Raw genomic sequence first — 27,411 nt, forward strand, 5'->3', positions numbered from 1 at the left:
CCGTGTCCCCTTCCTCCCTCACCCTGTGTCCCCCTTCTCCCTCACCGTGTCCCCTCACTCTCGCACCCTCTGTTCCCTCTCTCTCTCGCCCTCAATCTCTTTCTCTCACCCTCTACTCCCCTTCTCTATCGTCATCAACCTCATTCTCTCTCTCTGCTTCGCAATGCTGCAGCTCCTTATGCTCCCCGTTCTCTCCAATTTCTACCTTCCCTTGCTCCCAATCCCATTACACTCTGTCATACCCCTCTCTCTCACTCCTCCCATTCCCTTTGCATTCTACCGTCCCCCTCTCGCTCCCCTCAGAGGTGATCATTGGCTGTACTCAGTGGCTTAGACTGAAATGAAAAGCCTTCGTAGATTCCACTCATATCCTACTCTGTCTATTTGTATCTCACTAGCCCTTTGTCAGTTCCTCACTTGCTATGCATTTGTCTCTCTCTCTCACTCTGTATGTCGCTCTCTCTATCCCCTGACCTCTATCCCTCTCTCACCCTGTCTGGCTTTCATTGCGGGAGGAAAGATAATAAGCAGAAAGTGGCACAAATGTACTCTGTTTTTGTGAATTAAAAACCATGAAATTTGTGTTGGGGCATTCGGACACTGGAGCAAACTTGCGATGATGTCCCAGAACTGCATATCACTGGGTATAAATACCAACAGTGTGGGTGGAGTTGGAACACTGCGCACCAGACCGCATGGCACTAGAGAAATTGAGGACTGCAGATGCTGGAGATCAGAGTCACACTCTCGACACATGGCATTGGAACCCTTTGGAAGGCACACAGAGAGTGCTTTGGTCTGAACAGGTTCAGAAGGCAGATTCCGCCTTCTCTACCTTAACTATGAGATCAGAGCTTGATGTACCAACAACTACTACATCTAACAGTACTTTGCATTTTTGTGCAGTAAATTATATTACTGTAAAGTTTAAGCCTGAAGACCCTGATATTGTCTTCTCCTCTACCAGGGCATCTCAAACTCAACTAGGTGGAAGTGGGTTCTACAGATGCTGGAGATTAGAGTCAAGACTAGAGTGGTGTTGGAAAAGCACAGCAGGTCAGGCAGCATCCATAGAGCAGGAAAATCCATGTTTCGGGCAAAAACCTTTCATCAGGAATGGTGAAGGGCTTTTGCCCAAAACGTCGATTTTCCTGCTCTGCGGATGCTGCCTGACCTGCTGTGCTTTTCAGGCACCACTCTAATCTTGACTGTTATCTCAAACTCAAACCCAGTGACATCAACTCACATTACAGAGTGATAATAATGTTGGGTCAGGATGAATATTGACCAGGAGGCTAGGGAGGACCTGCATGCTGTCATTTGACCACGGGATTGTTCACATCCACTCGAAGTAACAGTGGAAGGCTAGAGGGGTTTCCTAAGCCTCCCTGGCACTGTATCATTTCTGAGTCTGTTGCCAACTGGGAATTGGAGAGGTGTGTGTGTGTGTGTGTGTGTATGTGTGTATTATGGGGTAAAAAATGAGGGGCATAGCTTCCTTGACCCCTTCTGGGCAATGTAACTGCTTCAGTAGGTGACCAGTCACTGTATGTGGCTGCGACTTGGGCAGCTGCCAACAACGACTGAGTGTGAAGTATACTGAGCCTGGCTCCTCGGTACAGGGGTATTGTGTGTTGCTTGATTATATTTGAGATTATTGGGGATTAAATTACTGCCAAATGCAACCCAGTATAATAATGTCAGTTCAATTGAAAAATTGAATCTAAGTATTCTGTGGTCGACTGGCAGTCGAGTGAATAAATTCCCAACTCCTTATCCCATTAGTTCTCAAACATGTCACGTTCAACTTAGTTATAAAGACTCAAAAGTTGATTTAATGATGATAAGTGGATTATTTAACTCAATAGGAACTCACTGGAGAATGTAGAAATGGGTGATTCGTTTTCAGTCCCTCTTTAATATTTATTCCTCTTGTTTTAATTTTATGGGCAGTATGTAGACCTCACATAGCCCTGTCCTGATCTCTCTACTCTTGTCTCAGCATGCACTGCATCTGTCATTGAATGTGTTTAGCCAGGGAGGGATGGGACATCACTGTAAGGAAGACTTAAAACTATTTCATGCCACTGACGGTCCCTTTGTGCTTGTTTTTTTTTAACAGATTCTGGTCGATTCTGTCAGCCCAGGCCCCTCAGGTCCAATGCTGTATGAAAACGTAACGATTACTGAAGGGAGCCCCATCCTCCGGGATTTGGTGTTCAGCCCTGATTTCCAGTACATCTACGCCATGAGCGACAAACGGGTAAGTGAAACCATTTCTCACCAGAACTGTTTCGAGTGAGTTTCACTCAGGCAGTATCACAGCACCTGCTAATGCTTCATGTCTGGACTGTACAGTGACGGGGAGATTGTGGGGCATGTGTTTGTGTGCCACAGCCATGTACACTTTGCCAGCAAGGCCTTGCTGCATTGTATTCAGAGAGCTCAGAGTTGGGGGTATACACTCCTGAACCAATGGTACGGGGCGGGGGGCACTCACTGATCAAATAACCAGACTGGCTGGAATCTCAACTGAGGCTGCTGTCCACAGTCCTGAAACACCCTTCTCAGTGGGAGTGGGAATGGGTAGGAATGGGGGATGGATGGAATTGGGAAGGGTTGGGATTTGGGAATGGGGGTGGGTCAGATTTGGGAGGGTGAGAGTTGGGATGGGTTGGAGTGGGGAGAGGTGGGAGTGGGGAATGGGTGGGATCTGGGAAGGGTGAGAGTGGGGAGAGGTAGAAGGTGAGAAGGGTGGGAGTGGGGAGAAGTGGGAATTGGGAGGAGTGGGGGTGCAGGGTGGGATGGGGGTGTACAGTTCCAGTTGACCATGTTTAGGGAGGAGCGGATCCTGATGCTGGATTTCTCGTCTCAAATCCTAACTGAAGACAAAACTCCAAAGAGCTGCCGACATTCTGTTGTCGGAAAAAGTCGGGAATTGAGGCACTTGCTGAAGTATCAATCTCTGAGGCAGCGATTCTCAGTTCAAGAAATTCCTCAGAGATGGGTATGGACTGGACTAGTCCCTTTTATTTCTTTTGTTCTTGTGTGAGATGTGACCACCACTGACCTGGCTGGCAATTGTTGCCAATCTCGAGTCATAATCCCACATGATCTAACTTCACTAAGTCATCTGTCATGCAGAACTTTGTCAGAGACTTCATTAATGTCCACATAAACAATGTTTACAGCTCTGCCCTCAACAATCTTTTTGGTTGCTCCCTCAAAAAGACTCAGTCAAGTTTCTGAGACACAATTGCCCTCATAGAAAACTCTCGTTTTCCTTGAACTGGCTGACCCATTACAGTGAGCAGCTAAGAGTCAACTGCATTGCTGGATCTGGAGTCCCATGTAGGCCAGCAACATGAGGATATTAGCGAGTGGATGGTGTTACACAGCAGTCAACATAGTTGCCATTTGAGTAACGTCTGTTTTTAATTCCAGACTTTGATTGAGTTCCCACTTCACCATTTCGGATGGTGAGGTTCAAACCTCTGTCCTCAGGGCATTCATCCAATGTTCTGAATTACGAGTCAAGTGGCATTATCACTATACCACCACCTCTCCAGTTATGGGGAGGTCAGTACATAGACTACCGGCTATCTAGGCTTGAATTGCAGCCTGGAATCAAATTGGGATTTGGAATTGGAATTACATCCAGTATAACGGATACCTGGGAATGAATTACATGTTGGAATTTAATCAAATAGTCTAGCACTGCTTGTAATAAGACAACAGATATCCCAGACTAGGTTACAGGCTGAAAACTGATAGAGGCAATGTACAGGGAAACTCTGAATAGATTAATGGCATGAAGCTGCAATGAGGAAACTCACTGAGGGTTATTGAGCCAACGGGTCGTGGGAATGAGTTATTGATCTCCAGGTTTTGCTAATGAACCAATTCAGTTACGTTATTGTAACACCTCCTAGGGCAGGTAGCACTTGAACCCAGGCTTCCTGGGCCAGAGGTAGGGGCACTACCACAAGAGTTTGAAGAAAAGTATTGTAACTTCCTTCATCTAGCTGTGAAGTAATGAAGCCTTTGGCATGTCTGGAGATGCATAAACCTGTGGTAATCCAAAAGACTTGTTTATCTCCTTACCCTCCCCGAGTCCTGTTCACCATCACCACCAGCCCCCCTCCCCCGATCTTGATGACCTGCATTGGCTCCTACTTGAGCAGTGTTTCAATTTCAATATCTTCATGATTGTTTTCAAATCCCTCTACGACTTTGTCACATATCCCTTTGAGATTGTCACACTTTTCTGATTCTGATATCTTGCATATCCTCAATTTTCATTTTACTGAAGATTCCCATATTCTGGACTTTATTAATAGGGGTGTGGATGAGCAGGTCAAAGGGGTATGTTGAAATTGTGTAAGACACTAGCTCAGTTTGAACTGGAGTATTGGGTACAGTTCTGGGCACTGCGCTATGGGAAGGGAGTAGATGTGTAGGAGAGAGTGCAGAAGAGGTTAATGAAAATGGTTCCATGAATGAGGAACTTCAGTAATCAGGACAGATTCGCAAAGTTCGGACTGTTTTCCCCGGGGACGACACATCTGAGAGGAGATGTGTTTGAGGAGTTTGAAATCGTGAGCTTCCGAATAGAGTGGTCAGGGAGAAATGTCACCATAAGGAGCAAGAGGCAGCTGGTAAAAGGAGGTGACATGAGACTTGTGCACTGAGTGAGTGGCCAGCATGTGGAGTGCAGGGACTGAGGCTGTAGTGGAGGCAGATTCACTCGAGATTATCCAAGTGCATGTTTGTTTTATGAAAAGGAACAAGGTGCAGGGTAATGAAGGGAGGAGTCATTGAGTCATAGAGTCATAGAGATGTACAGCACGGAAACAGACCCTTTGGTCCAACCTGTCCATGCCGACCAGATATCCCAATCCGATCTAGTCCTACCTGCCAGCGCCCAGCCCATATCCCTCCAAACCCTTCCCATTCATATACCCATCCAAATGCCTTTTAAATGTTGCAATTGTACCAGTCTCCACTACTTCCTCTGGCAGCTCATTCCATATACGTACCACCCTCTGTGTGAAAAAGTTGCCCCTTAGGTCAGTGAGCCTCCTAGTCCTCCTCTGGAATTTCTCCACATAATTGGCACTTCTTGGACATAAAATTCAGGAATTCCCTTAAACCTCACCGCACCTGTTCACAATTACCCCCTCATCCTTTCAGAATGTTATTTAACACTCAGTATCTTGACCTAACCTTTGGTGAATTGATCTCAGTATTTCCCCACGCAGCCCAATAACTGTCCTGTTAAAGGCTCCATATAAATTTATGTTATTTATTGAAGTTTAGTTTGGTTGCTGTGAGGTAGCACCGTCACTGCCCATTATACAATACTCGTCACAGGAAAACAAACTTGTGCTCGAATATACTGCTTCTGAAATCACTCCACTGCTTTAAGGATTGAGGTCTGCTTCAGAGCACTACAGTGAGTTAACAGCAGCGTTTTGTTAGCATATTAAACTGTCTGGCTGCTGATTTTATATCAAAATAAAATATTTGATTAGTGCCCAAGATATTTTGCTGCTTCTTTTTAAATGTCTTTTACAAGTTCCATAAATCTTCCTCCCTCTCTCTTTACACACAGGCGGCTGAAGGTTAGGATAGTATTCTTCCCAATCCAAGCACTATTCGCCACTCTCTGACACTGAACATCTGTCTGTTGAAACTGCTACCTGTTTTAAATGGCCCTGATTGAAGTGTTTGATTGATGAAGGTAGCTCCAGCCCCGAGTTAGTCAGCAGGATAGCAAGCTGACTTAGATTCTCACGCACTGCCTTCTGGCTGAGTGTAACGGGCAGCTGAGCTGCCGAGGGAAATGGGGGGTTTTTGTCTGTGGGAGAGGGGATGTGGGGAGTGGGGGGAGGGTCGGTTATAATGGAACAGCAAGGCTTGCAGATCCTCCGGGCAAACAGGTTGATCGCATTGGGTTGCTTCTCAGTTACATTGGTGTACGTCAGGCTTCATCACTTCGAGCTGGCGGAACCAAGGAGTCACAAATCAACTTCTGGTCTGCTATTAGGATCCCCACAGCCCCATCGTGTCCACACCAACCCTTCAAAGAGCATCCCACCCAGACCCAGTCACCCTACCCTACCTCCGTCACACTGCATTTCCTATGGTTAATCCACCTAGCCTACACTCAGCGGGGCAACTTAGCACGGCCAAGCTGCACGTCTTTGGACTGTGGGAGGAAACCGGAGCACCCAGAGGAAACCCACGCAGACACAGGGAGAATGTGCAAACTTCACACAGTCAGTCGCCCAAGGCTGGAATTGAACCCGGGTCCCTGGTGCTTAATTGCAGCAGTACTAACCACTGAGCCATCGTGCTGCCCTAAATCGGTGGTTTGATCTCCAGCATCTGCAGACCTCACTTTCTCCCTGGTGCTTAGAGGCAGCAGTACTAATCACTGAGCCACCGTGCTGCCCTAAATCGGTGGGGACAATGTACCTTACCCAGATAATGAGGCTGTACCGTTGTTTCTACCCAGTGTCAGACAGGGACCTTTTGCCTGTGAGGGAAACGTGATAACCACTACATTACAGAAACACTATTGTGCAGGTTAAAAGGCTTCTGTGTCTCAGACAATCCAATATGATCCCATTCGTTTTCACTCATTGAATTCATTCATGTGTCTTTGGACTCTTGTGGTGCAGTGGTAGTGTCCCTCCCACTGAGCCAGGTGAGCCAGTTTCAAGTGCAATGGTAGTGTCCCTCCCTCTGAGTCAGATGTCACAGTTTCAAATGCAGTGGTAGTGTCCCTCCCACTGAGCCAGGTGAGCCAATCTCAAGTGCCGTGGTAGTGTACTTTCCTCTGATCCAGGTGATCCAGTTTCAAGTGCAGTGGTGGTGTCTCTTCCTCTGAGCCAGGTGATGTCGTTTCAAGTGCAGTGGTAGTGTCCATTCCTCTGATCCAGGTGACCCAGTTTGAAGTGCAGTGGCAGTGTCCCTTCCTCTGATCCAGATGATTCAGTTTCAATTGCAGTGGTAGTGTCCATTCCTCTTATCCAGGTGATCCAGTTTCAAGTGCAGTGGTAGTGTTCCTCCCTCTGAACTAGCTGACCCAGTTTCAAGTGCTGTGGTGGTTTCCCTCCCTCTGAACTAGCTGACCCAGTTTCAAGTGCAGTGATAGTGTCCCTATCACTGGGCCAGATGACCCAGTTTCAATGCAGTGGTAGTGTCCCTCCCTCTGTGCCAGCTGACCCAGTTTCATATGCAGTGGTAGTGTTCCTCCCTCGGAGCTAGCTGAACCAGTTTCAAGTCCCATCTGCTGTGAACAGGTAGATTAGAAAATATCAATAACAACATTTGTTCCTTTCGGCACGGAATCCTTCATGACCATCTTTTAAATGTTTAAACCCTGTACTGTGTAACACCACACCAAGCAGATCTGCTGTGTATCGGTTTATTTGAAGACACATTTTCAATATTTGTTTTCTTGGTGATGTGCTCTCTGTTGCTGCCCACTCTGATTAAACCTTGAACTTTCGTGGCTTCCCAACTCATTGCAGAGAGCAGTTAAGAGTCAACCACATTGCTGTGGGTCTGGAGTCACATGCAGGTCAGACCAAGTAAGGGCGGCAGATTTCCCTCCCGAGAGGACTTTTGCAAATGTAAGAGGATTTTTACGCCAATTGATGATTGTTTAATGGTCGCTGTTACTGAGGCTCACTTCCAATTCCAGATTTGTTGTCACTAAGTTCAAATATTGCCAGCTGCCCTTGGTGGGATTCACATCCATGATCCCCAACCATTAGCCTAGTCAAAGTTTAATGAGGAATATAAATCAGGAAACCCCATGTGGATTGATGCAGTGTGATTAACAAGGCTTAATTATTTGTGAAAAATCCACTTTTTAAAAATTAATTAATTCATTTAAAATATTAATCAAATGACCCTGAATTACTGCCCTTAAATGTATGAAGGAATTTTTGATGAGGTGAAATCAGGGCAGATTTGATTTATTGCGGTCGCATGTGCCTAAGTACAGCAAAAATCTTTGCTTTGCGAGGCAAATCAGGGCAAGCAAGGACATACAGATCACAGGATGCTGAGGCAGATTAGATTCCCTCCAGTATGGAAACAAGCCCTTCAGCCTAACACGTCCACGCTGACCCTCTGAAGAGCAACCCACCCAGACCCATTCCCCTACATTTACCCCTGACTAATGCACCTGGCCAATCCACCCTAACCTGCACATCTTTGGACTGTGGGAGGAAACCAACACAGACACGGTGAGAATGTGCAAACTCCACACAGACACACACCGAAGGCCGGAATTGAACCTGGGACCCTGCTGCTGTGAGGCAGCAGTGCTAACCACTATTAGCCACCATACCACCCCAGAGCGAGGCCTACAGGGTCACACTGCACAGGAAGTGCACAAAGCAGGATCAGCATTATTTGAAATTGGAGAGGTCCATTCAGCAGTCCAGTAACAGTGGGGGAGAAGCTGTTGTTGAACTTTGTTGGGGCGTGTGTTCAAGAAGTGGGATGAGAAAGTGGTGAACTCTAACACACTACCTTATTGTCCTCATGGACAACATTGTGTATTCTTTTTTGCCTGATTCTCTGGTGCAGTGGCAGTGTCCCTATCTCCAGACCAGGAGATCTGAGTTCAGGTCCTATCTGGTGCAGAGATCTGTCACCACATCTCTGAGCAGGTTGGTTAGGTTTAGTGGCAGCAATCCTCAAATTAGTTTGCAGGGAACTAGAGAGGAAAAATATTGCTGAAACAGAGAGGCCGGATCTGAAAGGGCAAAGCACAGCCCAATGGGGGCACGATATGACACCGGAAAAATAGTGGGACTTGCCAAGACAAAAATGTAACTTAACGGGTGGCACGGTGGCTCAGTGGTTAGCGCTGCTGCCTCATGGTGCCAGGGACCCGGGTTCAATTTCACCCTAGGGCAATTGTCTGTGTGGTGTTTGCACATTCTCCCCGTGTCTGCGTGGGTTTCCTCCAGGTACTCCGGTTTCCTGCCACAGTCCAAAGATGGGCAGGTTAGGGTGGATTGGTCATGAGAGTGCAGGGTTGCTGGGATAGGATGGGATGCTCCTCAGAGTGTTGGCCTGGACTTGTTGGGCCGAATGACTCGTTTCCACGCTGTTGGGATTCTATGAACATGAAGGAAAATGAGCTTTCCCAATAACATCGGAAGACCAGATGGACTCGCAGTGCTGGGTGTTCCCCACGACTGGAGGAAGGGACCAGGTCTGTCATGTAGTACTGGGCATTCCCTGTTTAAGGGGACTCTTGGGAAGGGATGAATGAAATGATGGAGGAGCAGGATTCTTGCGGGATTGTCAGGCGAGCAGATCGTCACTCTTCCAGCTTGACAGTTGCCTTATGGTATTGAGTCTGGTGGTACAGTGGTTAGCAATGCTGCCTCACAGACCCAGGTTCGATTCCCACCTTGGGTGACTGTCTGCGTGGAATTTGCACATTGTCTGCGTGAGTTTCCTCTGGGTTCTCTGGTTTCCTCCCACGATCCAGGGATGTGCAGACTTGGGTGAATTGGCCATGCTAAATTGTCCATAGCATTCTGGAATGTGTAGGTTAGGTGCATTAGTCAGGGGGAAATGTAGAGTAATAGGGTAGGGGAATGGTTCTGGGTGGGATACGTTTTGGAGGGCCAGTGTGGACTTGTTGGGCTGAAGGATCTGTTTCCACACTGTAGGGATTCTATGATAAGACTGTGAGAGGGTCTTCTCAATGGTGCAGTCAACTGTGACAGCATCACAACCTCACTTGTTCCTGTTCGTGCCTTCCAATGGAGGTCACTGGGTAGCGAATGGGAGGAGCAGGACCCTCACTGATCCCTCATTCCAGAAACTGAGGGCATTACATCTTTGGGGCAAGAGGTAAGGATGACAGTGTGAGTGATGTTTTTCACCCTGATCCCTTTACCTTGAAGAGCAACACAGGGAGAGTGAAAGCTGCAGACACACCGATTGGCTCTGGAAGGGGATCAGAAAGGAGCGGAGTTTCTCTCCCGCGGTCCTGGCTGGTTTCGGCATGGTGCCTGCCAACTTTCTGCTTGCTATGGTGATGTGTGTGGCAGTGGTTGGAATGGGGGCACAGAGGCATGGCAACAGCTCAGGGTTCGGTGCCAGTTCTGTGCTGCCAGCCTATAGCTTGGCACAAGTCACCGCCAACAAACCCTCCTTGTGCCAATAATTTCCCTCAGCCATAAGTTAATCGGCCGTGCAAAGGCAAGGCAGGCTTGCAGAGGTTACTTGTTGAAGTTGTTCAGTCATTTGCAAGGGATGAGCAATAATAAAACAGCAGGACCCGACACCAACACTCGCTGTTACAAGGGCCTGTTTTTGAAAGGAAATTTCATGCCCCTCAGGGTAAGCGATGGTAATTCTGAAAGAGTCTATTGCCGAGTCAATTAATGATTTCCAGATAAGGATCGCCGAGTTAGATAGAGAGTCAGGCACCTAGTGCAGTGCCTGGACTGCACACTGTTAGGGGCATGAGGGAGAAGCTGTGATTTGTTTTCCCTTAAAGGAGAGAAGGTTCAAAGATTTGATGAACAATCACCCACAAAGTCAAGCAGGAGAGGATGCTCCCTGTAGCTGCAAGGTCAGTGTCTCGAAGAGGCATGTTAAGGGAGGACTCATTTTGTGGTCGCAGTGAGTTTGTTTGTGATTTTGAGAAGTGACAACAGAGACAGGTTCAGTAGGAACTTTCAAAACATTGACCAGAGCTGCCCAGAAGGAGCACCAAGGGTGGGTTGATTGGAATTGGCAGGAGCTAATTGCCTCCTCCTATGCTATATCCCACCCAGACCCACCTCCCCGCTCCAACCCTGTAACCCTGCATTTCCCAGGGCCAAACCACCCTAACCTGCACATCTTTGTGGGAGGATACCAGAGCACCTGGAGGAAACCCACACAGACACGGGGAGAACGTGCAAACTCCACACGGACAGTTGCTCGAGGGGAAATAGTGTTCCCAGAAAAGGAAGGAGATAATTGTGGAAGTGACTGGGGAGCTAGTGAATAAAATTATGATGCAGCTTGGTCCTGGATTAAAACTATATGTACTGATAGTTTAGGCTATAAAACCATCAGATCGAGGAGGAGAATTAGGCCCTTCAGCCCATCGAGTCCGCTCCGCCATTTGATCATGGCTGATCTGTTTCTCCACCCCATTCTCCTGCCTTCTCCCTGTAACCCTTGAACCCCCTTACCAATCAAGAACCTATCTATCGCTGTCTTAAATGCACTCAATAACCACAGACCTCCACAGCCCTCTGTGGCAATGAGTTCCACAGAGTCAGCACCCTCTGGCTGAAGAAATTCCTCCACATCTCAGTATCGGGCCGAGGTTAGTTATTGAATTGATCTATGCATTAACAGGCATTTACTATATTGACTGCGATACTTTTCAATACAGTCATTGTGACTTTATCTGCCATTCCAGCTATCATGTGAAGACCCGATTGGGAATTTGGCAGTCGATGGTGGGGTTGGGGGGGGCGGAGTGGTTGAATGGGAGAGGGTACTGTAGCGTCCACATCCCGTAGCCCTGCTCAGTGCAGTGCCTTGGGAGCTGGTCTGCCCTGTGACAGGGTGTCCTAACCTTGACCATGTGAGACCTTGTTGTGGCGATACCAGTCTTTGTGCTGACGGTGTTGTGTTTCTTGCTCGGACAGGTGAGCAGGGTGCCGGTGGAGAGCTGTGAGCAGTACGAGAGCTGTGAGCTGTGCCTGGGCTCCCACGATCCACACTGCGGCTGGTGTGTCCTGCACAATGTGTAAGTAGATTGCTTCTCGTCAACCCCTGCAACTAACGCCGTCTCGGGTTTGGAAGCTGTCTAGGAGTGGGAGACAGCGAACGGTCAGTTCCCACAGTTTTGTTTTTCTGTTATTCAATGGCCCATCGAGCCCACTGCCCTATTCAATAACTTGGAGACAGTAAGGACTGCAGATGCTGGACGCCAGACTCAACAGATATCGAGCTGCAAAAGCATGGCCAGGTCAGGCAGCATCCGAGGGACAGGCCAAATCCCCTCATCAGGTTTGGGGAGGGGGAGGGAAGCTCAGATGTAAATAGAGGGAGGAGGGTGGGGCTGGGGGGAGGGTGGGTGGGGTGGTGATAGATGGATGCAGGTAGGGGGTTACTGTGATTGGTCAGTGGGAAGGGTGGAGTGGAGATGTGAGTTGGCAGATAGACAGGTTAGGACTGGTCTGGGAGGTGAGGTGGTGGGGAGGGCAGTCACATGGTCTACTGTATTGGTGGAAGCGGTGGTCACATGGTTTGTAGGAGTGGTTAGAGCAGCCGTGTGCCGACCTGACCCCTGAGGAGGTCGAAGGTGATGTTAGGATTCTGACTGGTAGAGGAAGTTTGTGTCCAGAAGTAAGTTTGGGAGAGTCTGATCTGAAGGTAGTGTCCAATCAACATTCCCACGCACCCCTGGTAATTCTTCATTGCATCGCTTTTTAAAAAAAATCACTCACAGGATGAGGGCATCGCTGGCTAGGCCGTCACTTATTGCCCATCCCTAATTGCCCAGGGGACAGTTAAGAGTCAACCACATTACTAGAGTCACATGTAGGCCAGACCAGGTAAGGGTGGCAGTTCCTTCCCTAAAGGACATTAGTGACCCAGATGGGTTTCTTCCTGACAGTCCACAATGGATTCCTGGTCATCGTTCATCTCTTAATTCCAGATACTTTCTTTTTCTCTATTGAATTAAAATTCTATCATGGTGGGATTTGAACCCAGGCCATCAGCTGTGTTTCTGGATTAATAGTCAGCTGATAATGTCACTAGGGCATGATTTCCCCATCTCTGCCTTGCCAATGTGCCAAAAGTGGCTCTTATTTCTAGATACTCCCATAAATTTCTCCCCACATTCACCTTCTGGGATCTGATATATTTCAATGATCTAACCTTTTCCTGTTGTAAGCTCCAGTGGATACAAACCTAGTTTGTCCAACCCCTTTTCCTGTTGTAAGCTCCAGTGGATACAAGCCTAGTTTTTCCAACCTGTCCACATGCAATAACTCATCCATTCCACGTATTATCCAACAAACCTTCTCTGGACTACGTCTGAACCTTCCTAATATAAGGAGACCAGTACTGTACTCAGTATTCCAGCAGTGGTCTCACTAAAACCCTCCACAACCTCCCTACTTTCCCTACAATAAGCAAGAATATTTTATTAGCTTTCTTTAGTACTCGCTGTATCTGCACACTAACCTTTTGTGATCCATGTACTAGAACACCCAGATCCCTCTGCATCTCTGAGCAACCCCTCACCGTTTAGATAATATGCTTCTTTATTATTTTTCCTGCTGAAAGGGACAGAATGTTAGTTTGCGGGTGAGTGAGGGAGTGTGTGGGATCTTCCTGCACACAGGAGATTCACCCAGCTCCTCTGTCCTATGTTGACGTGACTTATGCAAGCTGGATTATCGCCCATTTGCCACTCTCTACAGGGCAACCACTGACACTTATTGCGATCGATGAGGTGTACAAAATGTTTGAAAATGGAAATGACATTAATCTTCTCTTTTTTTTTTGTCTTTCTTTGCTGACGAAATAAAAATGCAAAGTGTTAATGGACACTTTTCTCTTGTTACAGAAGAGCTTAATCAGTGGCATTGCAGATGCATTTTACCAATTTGAAATATATTGCTCTGATATGCACAGTCTGCAACTTTCTGCATTTTATTTTAAATTGTGCCAGAAATGGAAATCAAGTTTAATTAAGTGTGGATTTTTTTTCTCACCTTGAATGGTAACTTTTCTCCGCTCCCATTTGTCCCTGACCGTCTTATCTCCCCTGTGTGGAGATTGTAACCAGGTCAGTTAACTGGACCTCATAGAATATGAGTTCCCTGATTGGGGCTGTTGATCTGGTCCAGTCAGGGAGCCCTGGCTGACATAAAAGGGAGAATGTCAGGGATTTTGAGGCCCCAGAATGCTTGACTCGGTTAGAGGCAGTGCTGTTGTCAAAGGCTACGCACTTGGAAATAAAGGGAGACTGACGATGGAGTACTGGCCCCTGAAGAGCTATTTGATTATGGATACCAACTGCTTTCTAGGACTTCCCACAAAACTGTCCTGTCACTAGAGTATTGAAGCCCAGCTGTATCTCAGTGTGTGATGCTCACCTCAGTCGATTCGAGTTGTTGGTTGTCAAATTATTGGTTGAAGTCCCACTTCCAAGACTCACTTTTGCCTAGGCAATTTAGCACGGCCAATCCACCCTAACCTGCACATCCCTGGACACTATGGAGCAATTTAGCATGGCCAATCCACCCTAACCTGCACATCCCTGGACGCTATGGGGCAATTTAGCATAGCCAATCCATCCTAACCTACACGTCCCTGGACACTATGGGGAAATTTAGCATGACCAATTCACCCATCCCTGAACGCTGTGGGGCAATTTAGCATGGCCAATCCACCCTAACCTACACATCTCAGAACACTATGAGCAATTTAACATGGCCAATCCACCCTAACCTGCACATCCCTGGACACTATGGGGCAATTTAGCATGGAGAAAGTGAGGTCTGCAGATGCTGGAGATCAAAGTTGAAACTTTATTGCTGGAACAGCACAGCAGGTCAGGCAGCATCCAGGGAACAGGAGATTCGACGTTTCGGGCACAGGCCCTTCTTCAGGAAGCCAATCCATCTTAACCTACACATCCCTGGACACTATAGGGCAATTTAACATGGCCAATCCATCCTAAACTGCACATCTTTGGACTGTGGGAGGAAACCGGAGCACCCGGAGCACATGGGAAGAATGTACAAACTCCACTCAGTCACACGACTGAGGGTGGGATTGAAACAGGATCCCTGGTGCTGTGAGACAGCAGTGCCCATCACTGAGGCACCATACCATCCCGAGAGTGGAACTTCGGAACTTCGGTCAAAAGCTGAGCTGACTAGGCCGACAGACTCCAGCCCTGGTGTTTCCCAGTCTCAGCCTCTTGTAACTGTATTCACCAGACAGCATTTCCTGAGAGGAGTCAACAGAGGAGGGTTCCCATGAGGGAACACAGTGACCCTTGACGTGTGGTCCTCAGCTGGGCTTGGGAACAGAGCTGGTCATGTTGTCCCTCCCTGAGAGTGAAGCCTGCAAACTGTGGGGTGCCTGTATTTACCTTAGACCCCCCTGACTCTAACTGGATGTGTTCTCATGGTGGAACAAATGGTTTTGGGGCCAGGCATTTTTTGTTGGTGCCAAGTGCTGAGTCCTTGATCGTTAGCTGCTCTATGCTATTTCAGCTCCAAAGCTTTCTACAGTCTGACACAGCACTGAGCAGCTAGCACTGCATGTTTAACAGCATAACAGGACACTGAAGGTGAAATGCAACACTTAGCAAGTGCCTGCATTCTAACCAAATCCATTAGCTTCAGCATCAATCCCAGGTCTTGGGAAAAGATCTTCGATGTTAGACTTGTGGGTTCTGAGGACTCAGCTTAAAAACAAACCTCAGTGATATTTGGGCAGCGGTTAGGGAGAGGAGATTTGTTAAACACTCAACAGAAGAGAGAAGCTTAACCTGAGAGTGCACTGTTAATTACAGTAAACTGAAGAGGGCCTGGATTCAGCACGGTAGCATTGAGCACAGGCCGCAGGAGGCAATGATGTGATGACCCACTGGAGTGAATTGTCAGAGAGGGCCATCAAACCCAGGGACCAGATTCATTTGGGAAACAGTTCCTAAAAAAAGGACAAGGGTGGATTCTATTCTCTTTCCCCTGTTGGAAGATTAGGGAACTCAGGAAGAGCAATCACAGATAACGTTTTCCATAGGAAAGGAATCAAGCTCTGAGCACAATCATGTTCATTGTAGATTGGTTTCAAACTCACTTTCATGAGTAACTAAGTGGAGCAAAGTATATCCTGAGTTATTGCCAAACTCTTCCCTCTTTCGGAAGTCATTGTCAACTTGTGTTTCCTCTACCCTCTCTCTCTTGCTGTCTCTCTCTCTGTTGTTTGCTCTGTTTCTCTCCCTTTCTCCCACCCCTCACCCTCTTTCTCTTCCACCTCTTTTCCTTGCCCCCCCTCTCTATCTCCTGCTAGTTGCTCTCCCTCCCCCGCCGTCCATCTCTCTCCTTCCCAACTACCTCTTCTCTCCTTCCTGCCTTTCTCTTTCTTCCTTCTCCCCTCCCTCCCTCTTTCTCTCCTTCCTCTCTCTCTCCTTCCACCCTCTTCCTCTCATTCCTGCTTCTCACTCTCTCTCCTTCCTGCCTCTCTCTCTATATATCTTTCCCTCCCTCTTGCCCCTTCCTCCCTCCTGCCCCACTATCCTTCCCCCTCCCCCTCCCTCCTGCTCAGCCGCGTTCCCTCTCACTGTTGGGAAGCAGTGTCCTATCTGTTGTGAGACTAATCGAGGTGTTTAAAACAAGATAAAATCCTCATGGAAAAGAAGAGCTTTAAGTGATGGGGCAACACGAGGTGTTAAGTACATGAAGAAATGGAGAAATGGGCGAGTAACGACAGTGGGCCGAATAGCCTCCTCCCATTCTGGTCTTCAATGAGGATAATGAATGTGCGGAACTGAATAAGAGAATCCCCTTTTAAGTATTATCTTGAGATTCATTTCTGCGATGATGGTTAAGAAAATCCTTCTGTTAATACTCTTGCAATAATCTACTTCAGAATTATCTGTGCTTACACAAAGGGGCTATAGGGTAAGGCAGACTGGGATGATGGTGAAGGTGCAGTTTGATCCTTATATTAAACTGTGATCATTTAAATTGGGACATCAATTATTCAAGTGCCATCATTTTCTCTGTTTTCACAAGATGATATTGCTTCCGTCCACAGCTGTACAGAGCCCGATGTGGCTTAACATCAAGTGACTTGGGTTTAAAGAGGATTGTGTCTTGTTAGACAGCAGCTGAATATAAATTATTCAGTGCCGCATGAATAGAAACACTAACACAATTTAGATTTACGTTTGGAAAATTGAATTTTCAATGCAGGAGATCACAAGGAATTAATACACATTGGTTAGGGGGAAAGAGTGGATTGCACTCACCAGTGAGACCATCGTCAGAGCTGGAAATCTCAGGAGGATATTTCCTCTGAGGCCATTGTCACTGATTTGGTCCAAGTGCTGGAGATGGGTCAAAGGGCATTTGTGTGTCCGGTCTCCTTGATCCTGAGGTTTGGGAGGGGCAGGGGTTTAATGGGAACTTTACTGTTTATCTGTGACCTCCCAACTGGAGTAGGCCATTCAGCCCACTCTGTCATTTACTATAAGCATGGCTCATCAAACCTGTCAATTCCGTATACATTGCTGTGGGACTGGAGTCATGTAGGCCAGACCGGGTAAGGATGGCAGATATTGTGTTGGTTGGTTAGCTCTAATTGTTAGAGCCTAACATTAATAATGCCAAGGTCATGGGTTCAATATCCACATTGACAGCACCAGGGATCTGGGTTTGAATCCAGCCTTAAGTGACTGTATAGAGTTTGCACTTCACGTGTCTGTGTGGGTTTCCTCCCACAGCGCAACGATCTGCAGGTTGGGTGGATTGGCCATGCTAAATTGTCCACCGTATTCAGGGATGTGTAGATTAGGTGCATTAGTCAGGGGTAAATGTAGAGTAATAGGGAAGGGGAATGAGTCTGGGTGGACTTTGGAGGGTCGGTGTTGGGCCTAATGTCCTGTTTCCACACGATAGGGAATCTATGGTTCCCTTCCCTAAAGGGCATTTAGTGAAGCAAATTTCAGTCTTTATTTTGCAATGGTGGGATTTGAGCCTCAGAGTATACAGACTAACTACTCTTTACCAGTGCAGTGACATTATCACCACACCATCTCCTCCCCCTAAGACAGAGTAGTTGATAATCAAATCTATCAACCTCTACTTCAGACATATGCCAGCTGTGAGATTCCACAGCCCTGTGGTATAAGCCTTGATGTTGGACTGGGTGTGTGGACAAGGTCAGAAGTCACATGACACCAGGTTAAAGTCCAACAGGTTTGTTTGAAATCACAAGCTTTTGGAGCGTTACTCCTTCGACAGGTGAAGTCACAGGTGTCATGTGACTTCTGACCCTGTGGGATTCTATAAGTTTCCTCTGAGTAAAACCAATTTACCCCCATCTCAGTCCTAAGTGGCAACCATCTTAATTTTAACAAAACAGAAATTATTGGGAAAGCTCAGCAGGTCTGGTAGTATCTGTGGAGAGAAAGCAGATACTTGCTTTAGACTCCCCAACCAGGGGAACCATCTTACCTGGACCTACCCTGTCTTTCCCTTTTAGCATTTTGTAGGTTTCAGTGAGGTAGCCCCTCATTCTTCAAAACTCTTAACAAATACCAGCCCTGTTTACCCAATTGCTCTCTGTAGGACCATCCTGTCTTTCTGCTGAGAGAGATGGTCCAGAGTCATAGAAATATACAGCACGGAAACAGACCCTTCAGTCCAACTCGTCCATGCCGACCAGATATCCCAACCTAATCTAGTCCCACCTGCCAGCACCCGGCCCATATCCCTCCAAACCCTTCTTATTCATATACCCATCCAGATGCCTTTTAAATGTTATAATTGTACCAGCCTCCACCACTTCCTCTGGCAGCTCATTCCATACACGTACCACCTTCTGCATGAAAAAGTTGCCCCTTCGGTCTCTTTTATATCTTTCCCCTCTCACCCTAAACCTATGCTCTCAACCTACTCCTGATGAAGGGCTCCGGCCTGAAACGTCAATTCTCCTGCTCCTCGAATGCTGCTTGACCTGCTGAGCTTTTCCAGCACCACACTCTTGACTCTGATCTTCAGCATTGCAGACCTCAATTTCTCCTAAAACTATGCCCTCTAGTTCTGGACTCCCCCACCCCAGGGATGATTTTGCAAAACTCCAATGCTCCAGGGAAAACAGCCTCAACCTATTCAACCTCTCCCTATAGCTCAAACCCTCCAACCTCGGCAACATCCTTGTAAATCTTTTCTGAACCCTTTTCATGTTTCACAACATCCTTCCGATAGGAAGGAGACCGGAATTGCACGCTGCTGAATCTTCTCATCTTGCACTCATCAGAGTAGGTGCAAGAATGCCAAATTCCAAGGCATCACAACATTGTAGAGGGGAGCATTCCCATGTTTCATAAGACATGAGCTCGAAAGAAAGTTTGGATAGACTGTGTCATTTTTACTGGTGCATAGGAGGTTGAGAGGCGACCCTATAGAAGTTTATAAATAGTGAGGGGTATAGATAGGGTGAATGGTGGGTGTCTTTTCTTTAGGGTGAGGGATTTCAAGTCTCGGAGGCAAATGTTTGAGGTGAGAGATTTAAAAAAGACGTGAGGGGCAACTATTTTGCACAGAGGGTGGTTCGTGTGTGGAATGAACTTCCTGAGGAAGTGGTGGATGTGGGCACAGCTGCAACATTTAAAAGACACTCAGATAAGTACACAAAAAGGGCAGGCTTAGAGGAATGTGGGCCAAGAGCAGGCAAGTGGGATGAGTTAAATTTGGGATTATGTTCAGCATGGGCTGGTTGGACCGAAGGGTCTATTTCCATGCTGTATGATTCTAGGGTGGTGGGTGTCTGGAAGGCGTTGCCAGTAAAGATGGTCGAGGCAGGTGCGGTAGATTCATTTTAGATGCATCTGGACAGATGCATGAGTAGGTGAGGAGCAGAGGGATACAGATGCTTAGGAATTGGGTGATAAGTTTAGACAGTAAACTTGGATCAGCTCAGGCTTGGAGGGCCGAAGGGCCTGTTCCTGGGCTGTAAATTTTCTGTGTTCTTTGTTCTTTGTTCTTTATATAAGAAATAGAAGCAGGATTAGACCATTCTGCTCTGCCATTTGATAATGGCTTATATGTTCGTCCAGTCCATTCTCCTGCCTTCTCCCCATAACCCTTGATCCCTTTACTATTTTCCTGATGGATTCCAAGACACAAAGCTTTGGTATCATTGTCCCTCCTTCAGCAAAATTCAAGACACCGTGTCTGTGTGGGTTTCCTCTAGGTTTGGTTTCAGCCACTTGGAGCCTAGTGGACTAGCAGAACAAGCTCCAAGGGCTGAGGGACCTTCTCCTGTACCTACACAACAACACACTCAGTACTTCCCCTGACATCTTCCGTACCTTCAAGCTTACCTTTTGTCCGACACAAACCTCCTCAGATCCATTTTTCAAAGAAATCCCTTACATTCCCCCCTTGAATCTCCCTCTTGCGAATGAGGACCACAGTTCTTAATCATGGGATATAATACCTGGTCTTTACTGTGGCAACTGCTGTGGCAAACACCACGTCTAGTCTCCGTAAACATTTTATTTAATAATTCCTGAATGTTTTATTGAAAGGAGCCTCGGGCTGAATTTGTTCACAATAGAAGTGCTGACAATCTGACAAATGATGTAATCTGAAATCTAATAGATTTCGAATACAGTGCTGGCCCTGTCTTGGGTTGTTCAATCAGGTACCACTTAACGTTGCCCCAACCTCTTCAAGGGCCAACCTTCATCGAGACTTTGTCAAAAAAAAAGCTTAGCAGATGCATCTGAGGAGAAATTTCTCAGTGCAATTGAAGGTCACAGATTCCCCATTGTGCAGAAGGAGGCCATTTGGCCCGTTGTGCCTGCACCAACCCTCTGAATGGCATGCATCTCAGACCTAGTCCTCAAGCCTAACCCTGCATTTCCCATGGCTAACCCATCCAACCTGCATGTTCCTACTTAGCATGGCCAATCCATCCTAACCTACACATCTTTGGACTATGGGAGGAAACTGGAGCAAAGCCGCACAGACATGGGGAGAATGGACAAACTCCACACAGACAGTCGCCCGAGGGTGGGCTTGAACTTGAGCCCCCAGGTGCTATGAGGCAGCAGTGCTAACCACTGAGCTATTGTACTACCGTGGTAAGGGTGGCATGAAATAACTCAGAGTGGTGACTCAATAGGGGCCGAATTTGGCTTTTAAGTGACAAAGAGAAAAGAAAGATGTGGTCACACGCTGGCTCAGTGGTTAGCACTGCTGCCTCACGGGACCAGGGACCAGGGTTTGATTCCAGCCTTGGGCAGCATTCTCCTCGTGTCTGCGTGGGTTTCCTCCCACAATCACAAAGATGTAAAGATGAGGCGGATTCACCATGCTGAATTACGGTGGCTCAGTGGTTAGCACTGCTGCCTCACGGGACCAGGGACCAGGGTTTGATTCCAGCCTTGGGAAACTGTCTGCGTGGTGTTTTGCACATTCTCCTCGTGTCTGCGTGGGTTTCCTCCCACAATCACAAAGATGTAAAGATGAGGCGGATTCACCATGCTGAATTGCTGTAGAGTGTGCAGGTTAGGGTGAATTAGCTGTGGGAAATGCACGGCTATAGAGGTAGGGTAGGAGGTGAGTCTGGGTGAGATGCTCTTTGGAGGGTCTGTGTGGATTTGATGGGCTGAATGGCCTGCACTTTTACTGTAGGGATTCTGTGATTCTAATGAACAATGTTGCAATTTACAACCAGGTGAAGGAGGAGTAGACCACTCTGTCCACTTGAGTCTAGCCCCCCCCATTCAATCAGATTGTGGTCAATATGTTTGTGTCTTGAATTCCGCGTTCACATCTACCTCCTCACAACAATCTATCCAATTACATCTGTCATCAAAATACTCAATGACCCCACCTCCGCCATCTTCTGAGGCAGGGAGTTCCCAAGTCACTCAAATCTCTGGGAGAGGGTCAGTCCGAAAAGAGGGACCCCCCTAATTTTAAAACAATGTCCTTTTGTTCTGGACACACCCATAAGAGGAAACATCCTTTCCACAGTCACCTTGTCAAGACCATTCTGGATCTTATGCACTTCAATCAACTCAACTCCTGTCAGTTTTCTAAACTCCAATGGAAACAAATCTGTCCATTCTATCGTCATAACACAACCCACTCACTCCGGGGTATCAATCTGGTAAACCTCCTCTGAACCACCTCCAGTGCATTTACTTCTTTCTGTAAATAGGGAGACCAGAATCGCACCCAGTATTTGAGATATCGATCAACCAATGTCGCATAGAACTGAAACATGTCATTCCCAGATTTAAGTTAACAAATTTTAACAAAGACTTGGGTCCCACTAACCTTCTTGAATAAGTGCTGGGCCTGCAGTCTAATGCTTTGTGACAGGTGAGCTAAAGTATCCAGAAGTCACGCAACAGCAGGTTATGGTCCAACTGGTTTTTTTTGAAATCGCAAGCTTTTGGAGCACTGCTCCTTCCTCAGATGATGAAAGGGCAGCATTCCAAAAGCTTGTGATTTCAAATAAGCCTGTTGGGCTATAACCATGTGACTTCTGACTTTGTCCACTCCCCAACACCGCACCTCCACATCGAAAATATCTAGATCTCTCTGCACATTCCACAGTTGTTCTCTGTTTAAGTAATATTTTGCTTTTTCATTTTTCCTGCCAAATTGAACAATTCATCTTTTCCTTCATCTGCCAGATTTAAGCCCACTCTCCCAACCTATCTGTCTATATCCTTTTGCAGACTCCTCGTGTCTTCTTCACAACATAGTTTCTGACCTCTCAGTGTGCCATCAACAAATGTAGCTGCTGTGCCCTCACTTCTCTCACTGTGAGGAGAGATCCTGGGTGAGAGTGACAGGTGGGTAAAGGTCGACCTTTTTTTTGTGTACCTTTGTACGAATGGGCACAAAATTCTGACCTTCATGGTGATGGCCACCATCCTGAGAATAAATCAACATGAATAAAAAATGTCCTGGCAGTTTGGAGCATTTGACATTGAGGACAGATGGTGACTTATTAAACTTGGTATTGCTTTAGATGTTCTCGGAAGGACAGGTGTGATCGAGCCAATGAGTATCAACGTTTTGCCTCGAACCTTCGACAGTGTGTCCAACTGAGCGTCCAGCCCAGGAATATCTCGGTCACCATGTCCCAGGTTCTGGTGAGTGACATTAGATTTTGTGTGTGTGTGTGTCTGTGTGTGTGATTGTGTCTGCATGCTTGTGTGTGTGTGTCTGTGTGCATGTGTGTCTGTGTGTGCACGTGTGCCTGTATACATATGTCTGTGTGTGCACGTAAGACTGTGCACGTATGACTGTGTATGTGTGTATGTATGTGTGACTGTATGTGCGAGTGTGTGCCTGTGTGTGTGAAAAATGATGTGTGTGGGTGTGTACATGTCTACATATGTGTGTGACTGTATGTGTGTGTGTGTGTACATACTGTGCGAGTATATACGTGTGACTGTGTTTGCATGTGTGTCTGAGAGAAAGACTGTGTACTTCTGTGTGCGTGTGTGTGTGTGAGATTGTGTGCATGTCTGTGTGTGTGTACATACTGTGCGAGTATATACGTGTGACTGTGTTTGCATGTGTGTCTGAGAGAAAGACTGTGTACTTCTGTGTGCGTGTGTGTGTGTGAGATTGTGTGCATGTCTGTGTGTGTGTACATACTGTCTGTGTGTAGGCCTGTGTGTATGTGAGACTGTGTGTGTAACTGTGTGTATGTCTGTGTGTTAATGACTGCGTGTACGCCTCTGCGTGTGTGAGATGGTGTGCGTATGTATGTACTTGTGTACATGTGGGTGTGACTATGCATGTGTGTGTCTGTGTGTGCATGTATGCCTGTGTGTGTGTGACTGTATGTGTGTATGTGACACTGTACGTGACTGTGTGTGAGTGACTGTGCATGTGTTGAATTAAAATGGGCAAGCATCCCAATGGTGTTTTTAATTTTGTGAGCAAGCTTAGTTTACGACATTGCTGATCTGAATTGAATGTGAGTTTGGCACCTGATCATTGTCAACATCATTGTCTTTACAGAGGAGCTCCTGACTGGGTTTTCTGGCTAAAGGTCTGAGAGGGGGAGAGAAGGACAGGCAGAGCAGGAGGGAGAGTTTGGAGCATTGGTGGGAGACAAAGAGAAGGAGAAGGGGGGTTAGGGAAAGTCACTTGCTTATTTTTAAATTCTAAAATAATTCATTCATGGGATGTTGGTTTCACTGGCTGGGTCAGCATTTATTGCCCGTCCCTAATTGCCCCTTGAGAAGGTGGGGGTGGGCTGCCTTCTTGAACTGCTGTGGGTTGACCCACAATATCCTTAAGGAGGGAATTCCAGGATTTTGACCCAGCAACAGTGAAGGAACGGTGATATGTTTCCAAGTCAGGATGGTGATGGAGGGGAACTTGCAGGGGGTGGTGTTCCCATGTATCTGTTTCCCTTGCCCATCTAGATGGAAGTGGTCATGGGTTTGGAAGGTGCTGTTGGAGGATCCACACACAAGATACACATACAGCAGCTTCTCGTTATCCTTTAGTGAAGAGATTGACGTTTGGAGGTGGTGGATGGGGTGCTGATCAAGCAGGTTTGTTTGGCTGTTGAGTTTCAGGCCTGTTGTTGGATTGGAGCTGCCATAAACCAGAATTGGAAACCAAGTGAGGGAGCTGTAACCCCCATTCTAACCAGATCGCGTAGGTGCAGGTGAAAATGGGAGAAGTGAAAGGTCATTGCTCAGGAAGGCAGTCGTGGTGCAATTTTCTGATTTCTGCTGGTAGTAGTCATGCTGTGCTCTGTGTTGGAATATTCATGTTCTGAAGGATTTGTTCTCTCTCTCTCTCTCTCTCTCTCCAGTTGGTTTTACAAACCCGCAATGTCCCCGACCTGTCCACAGGAGTGAACTGTTCCTTTGAGAATTTCACTGAGACTGAGGCTCGGATAATGGATGGCAGGATCTATTGTCGGTCTCCCTCCACCAGAGAAATTGTCCCGATCACGAGAGGCCAGGGTAAGTGTGCCATGTTTGGAGTGTCCCGTGTTACTGAGCAGCCTGTAGCTTTGTCAGGCTACTCTAGTGTGTCTCTGTTTTCGAATTTACGCCTGCTCCCCTCCCCCCTGCAACAAGCCACCCTGTCCCCTGATTGCACATTTCATTTAAAAATGTAAGACTTGCACTTGTATAGCACCTCTCATGAGTTTCCTTCAAGATCTGTAGAGCCAGTTTTATTTTTTAAGTGCAATGCTGTGTTGAAGTGAATTTAGTGGCTGTTTTGTGCACAGTGTGATCCAATTTCAAGGGGAGACTGTGGCGTAATGTTCATGTCACTGGGCCAGTAATCCAGAGGCCAAGGCTAACTAATGCTCTTAGACCGACCTTAACTTGTGTCCTATGACAGATAGTGGAATTTAAATTCAGTGTGTAAATCTGGATGTTAAACTAGTCCTGAGGGTTGTTAAGAAGGCGTATGATATGTTGGGTTTTATTAGCAGGGGGATTGAGTTTAAGAGCCACGAGATTAAGATGCAGCTCTATAAAGCCCCGGTTAGAACATATTTAGAATATTGTGCTCCGTTCTGGTTGCCTTATAATAAGAAGGATGTGGAAGCCTGAGAGAGGGTGTAGAGAAAATTTACCAGGACGCTGCCTGGACTGGAGGGCATGTCTTATGAAGAAAGGTTGAGGGAGCTAGGGCTTTTCTCACTGGAGTGAAGGAGAATGACTTGATAGAGGTTTTCAAGATGGAGAGGCATAGTTAGAATGGATAGCCAGAGACCTTTCCCCAGGGCTGGAATGACTATCACGAGGGAGCATAATTTTAAGGTGATTGGAGGAAGGGAGATGACAGAGGTAGGTTCTTTACACAGAGAGTGATGGGTACATGGAATGCACTGCCAGCAGTGGTAGTACAGTCAGATACATTAGGGACATTTAAGCAACTCTTGGATAGGCACATGGATGATAGTACAGTGAAAGGTCTGTTGCTTAGCTTGATCTTAGAGTAGGATAAAAGGCTGGCACAGCATCGAGGGCTGGAGAGCCTGTACTGTGCTGTACTGTTCTGCGTTCTATGATAGTGACCATGACGACCATCATTCATTGTTGTAAAAATCCATCTGGCTCACTGATGTAAATCTCGGGACAAAAATCTATCCTCCTAACCTGGTCTGGCCTAGACTCGACTCCAGGCCCACCCGAGTGGTGTTGAATTCACTCAGAAAGCCACTCAGCTCAAGGGCAGTTAGGGGCAAAGAGTAAATGATGGTCTTTCCAGCGATGCCTGCATCCTCCGATGGAAATAAAAAGGAGACCAGATCATTTGCCGTTAACGTTAACTCTGATTTGGCTCCAGAGATGTTGCCAGACCTGCTGAGATTTTCCAGGAATTTCTGGTTTTGTTTCTGATTTCCGGCATCCGCAATTCTTTCAGGTTTTTTTTAACCTGGACCATGTGTTGTCATATGATGTTGATTGAGCAATTTGGCCTACCCCTCGACGCCTCATTTATCATGGCTATAGAATCTTGCAGTTGAATGAGTAAATGGTCATAGAATTCTCACAGTGTGCAAGCAGGCCATTCTGCCCATTGAGCCCACACTGCCCTCTGAACAGCATCCCACCCCACTGCCCTGACCAGTAACCCCGCATTTCCCATGGCCAATCCGCCTAACCTGCACATCTTTGGACTGTGGGAGGAAACCGGAGCACCCGGAGGAAACCCACGCAGACACGGGGAGAATGTGCAACTCCGCACAGACAGTCGCCTGAGGCGGGAATCAGAACCCGGTTTCCCTGGTAAGACAACACGCTAACATTTTGAGTCTTCGTGACTGTTCGTCACAGCTCTCGATGAAGAGTCATCTAGACTCAAAAGGTTAGCTTGCCCTCTCTCCTTGGGTGCTGTTTGATTTACCGTGATCTCCAGCACTTACTGTTTTCAGCACAAGTTCCGGCCACTGCAGTAATCTGTCCCTGATTCCCTGGTGCTGTGGAGGCAGCAGTGCTAACCACTGAGCCACCATGCTGCTCACCATGTGTAAATGGTGTTCACCATCTTAGGCACTAGGCAGCACTTGTGACAGTGTTGCTCTCCCTCAGGTGCGCGCTGGAGTGACAGCTCTTGTTTGCTTCTGACATTTTGAGAGTGGAACTTGAACCCACAGCTTTCTGCCTCAGAGAATGTTATCTGCTGAGGCACAGCTGACATCATTCATAAATACTCGCCTTCCCAGTGACACCCACGTCCCGAAACCAACTAAAATGAAGTTGCTTTTCTGGATGATGTTTTGAGGCATTTATTACCTCAGGTGGTGCATCGTGCACTCATAGAACATAGAACATAGAACAATACAGCACAGAACAGGCCCTTCGGCCCACGATGTTGTGCCGAACATTTGTCCTAGCTTAAGCACCCATCCATGTACCTATCCAATTGCCACTTAAAGGTCACCAATGATTCTGACTCTACCACTCCCACAGGCAGCACATTCCATGCCCCCACCACTCTCTGGGTAAAGAACCCACCCCTGACATCTCCCCTATACCTTCCACCCTTCACCTTAAATTTATGTCCCCTTGTAAAACTCTGTTGCACCCGGGGAAAACGTTTCTGACTGTCTACTCTATCTATTCCTCTGATCATCTTAAAAACC

At 47.0% G+C, this 27,411-nt stretch overlaps 1 protein-coding gene across 3 annotated transcripts in view; it reads left to right on the forward strand.

Annotated features, from left to right (window-relative positions):
- LOC122558816 (plexin-A1-like) overlaps positions 1-27,411 on the forward strand; it is a 463,903-nt gene that overhangs the window by 208,598 nt on the left and 227,894 nt on the right. For all 3 annotated transcript variants that reach the window (XM_043707609.1, XM_043707608.1, XM_043707607.1), the window contains exons 4-7: positions 2,123-2,263; positions 11,697-11,797; positions 22,804-22,927; positions 24,616-24,769. In XM_043707609.1, coding sequence (XP_043563544.1) covers positions 2,123-2,263; positions 11,697-11,797; positions 22,804-22,927; positions 24,616-24,769 — 520 coding nt within the window. The remainder of the gene's footprint in view (positions 1-2,122; positions 2,264-11,696; positions 11,798-22,803; positions 22,928-24,615; positions 24,770-27,411) is intronic.

This window comes from Chiloscyllium plagiosum, chromosome 18 (genome assembly GCF_004010195.1).
Source record: "Chiloscyllium plagiosum isolate BGI_BamShark_2017 chromosome 18, ASM401019v2, whole genome shotgun sequence".
In the NCBI taxonomy this organism is placed as follows: Eukaryota; Metazoa; Chordata; class Chondrichthyes; order Orectolobiformes; family Hemiscylliidae; genus Chiloscyllium; species Chiloscyllium plagiosum.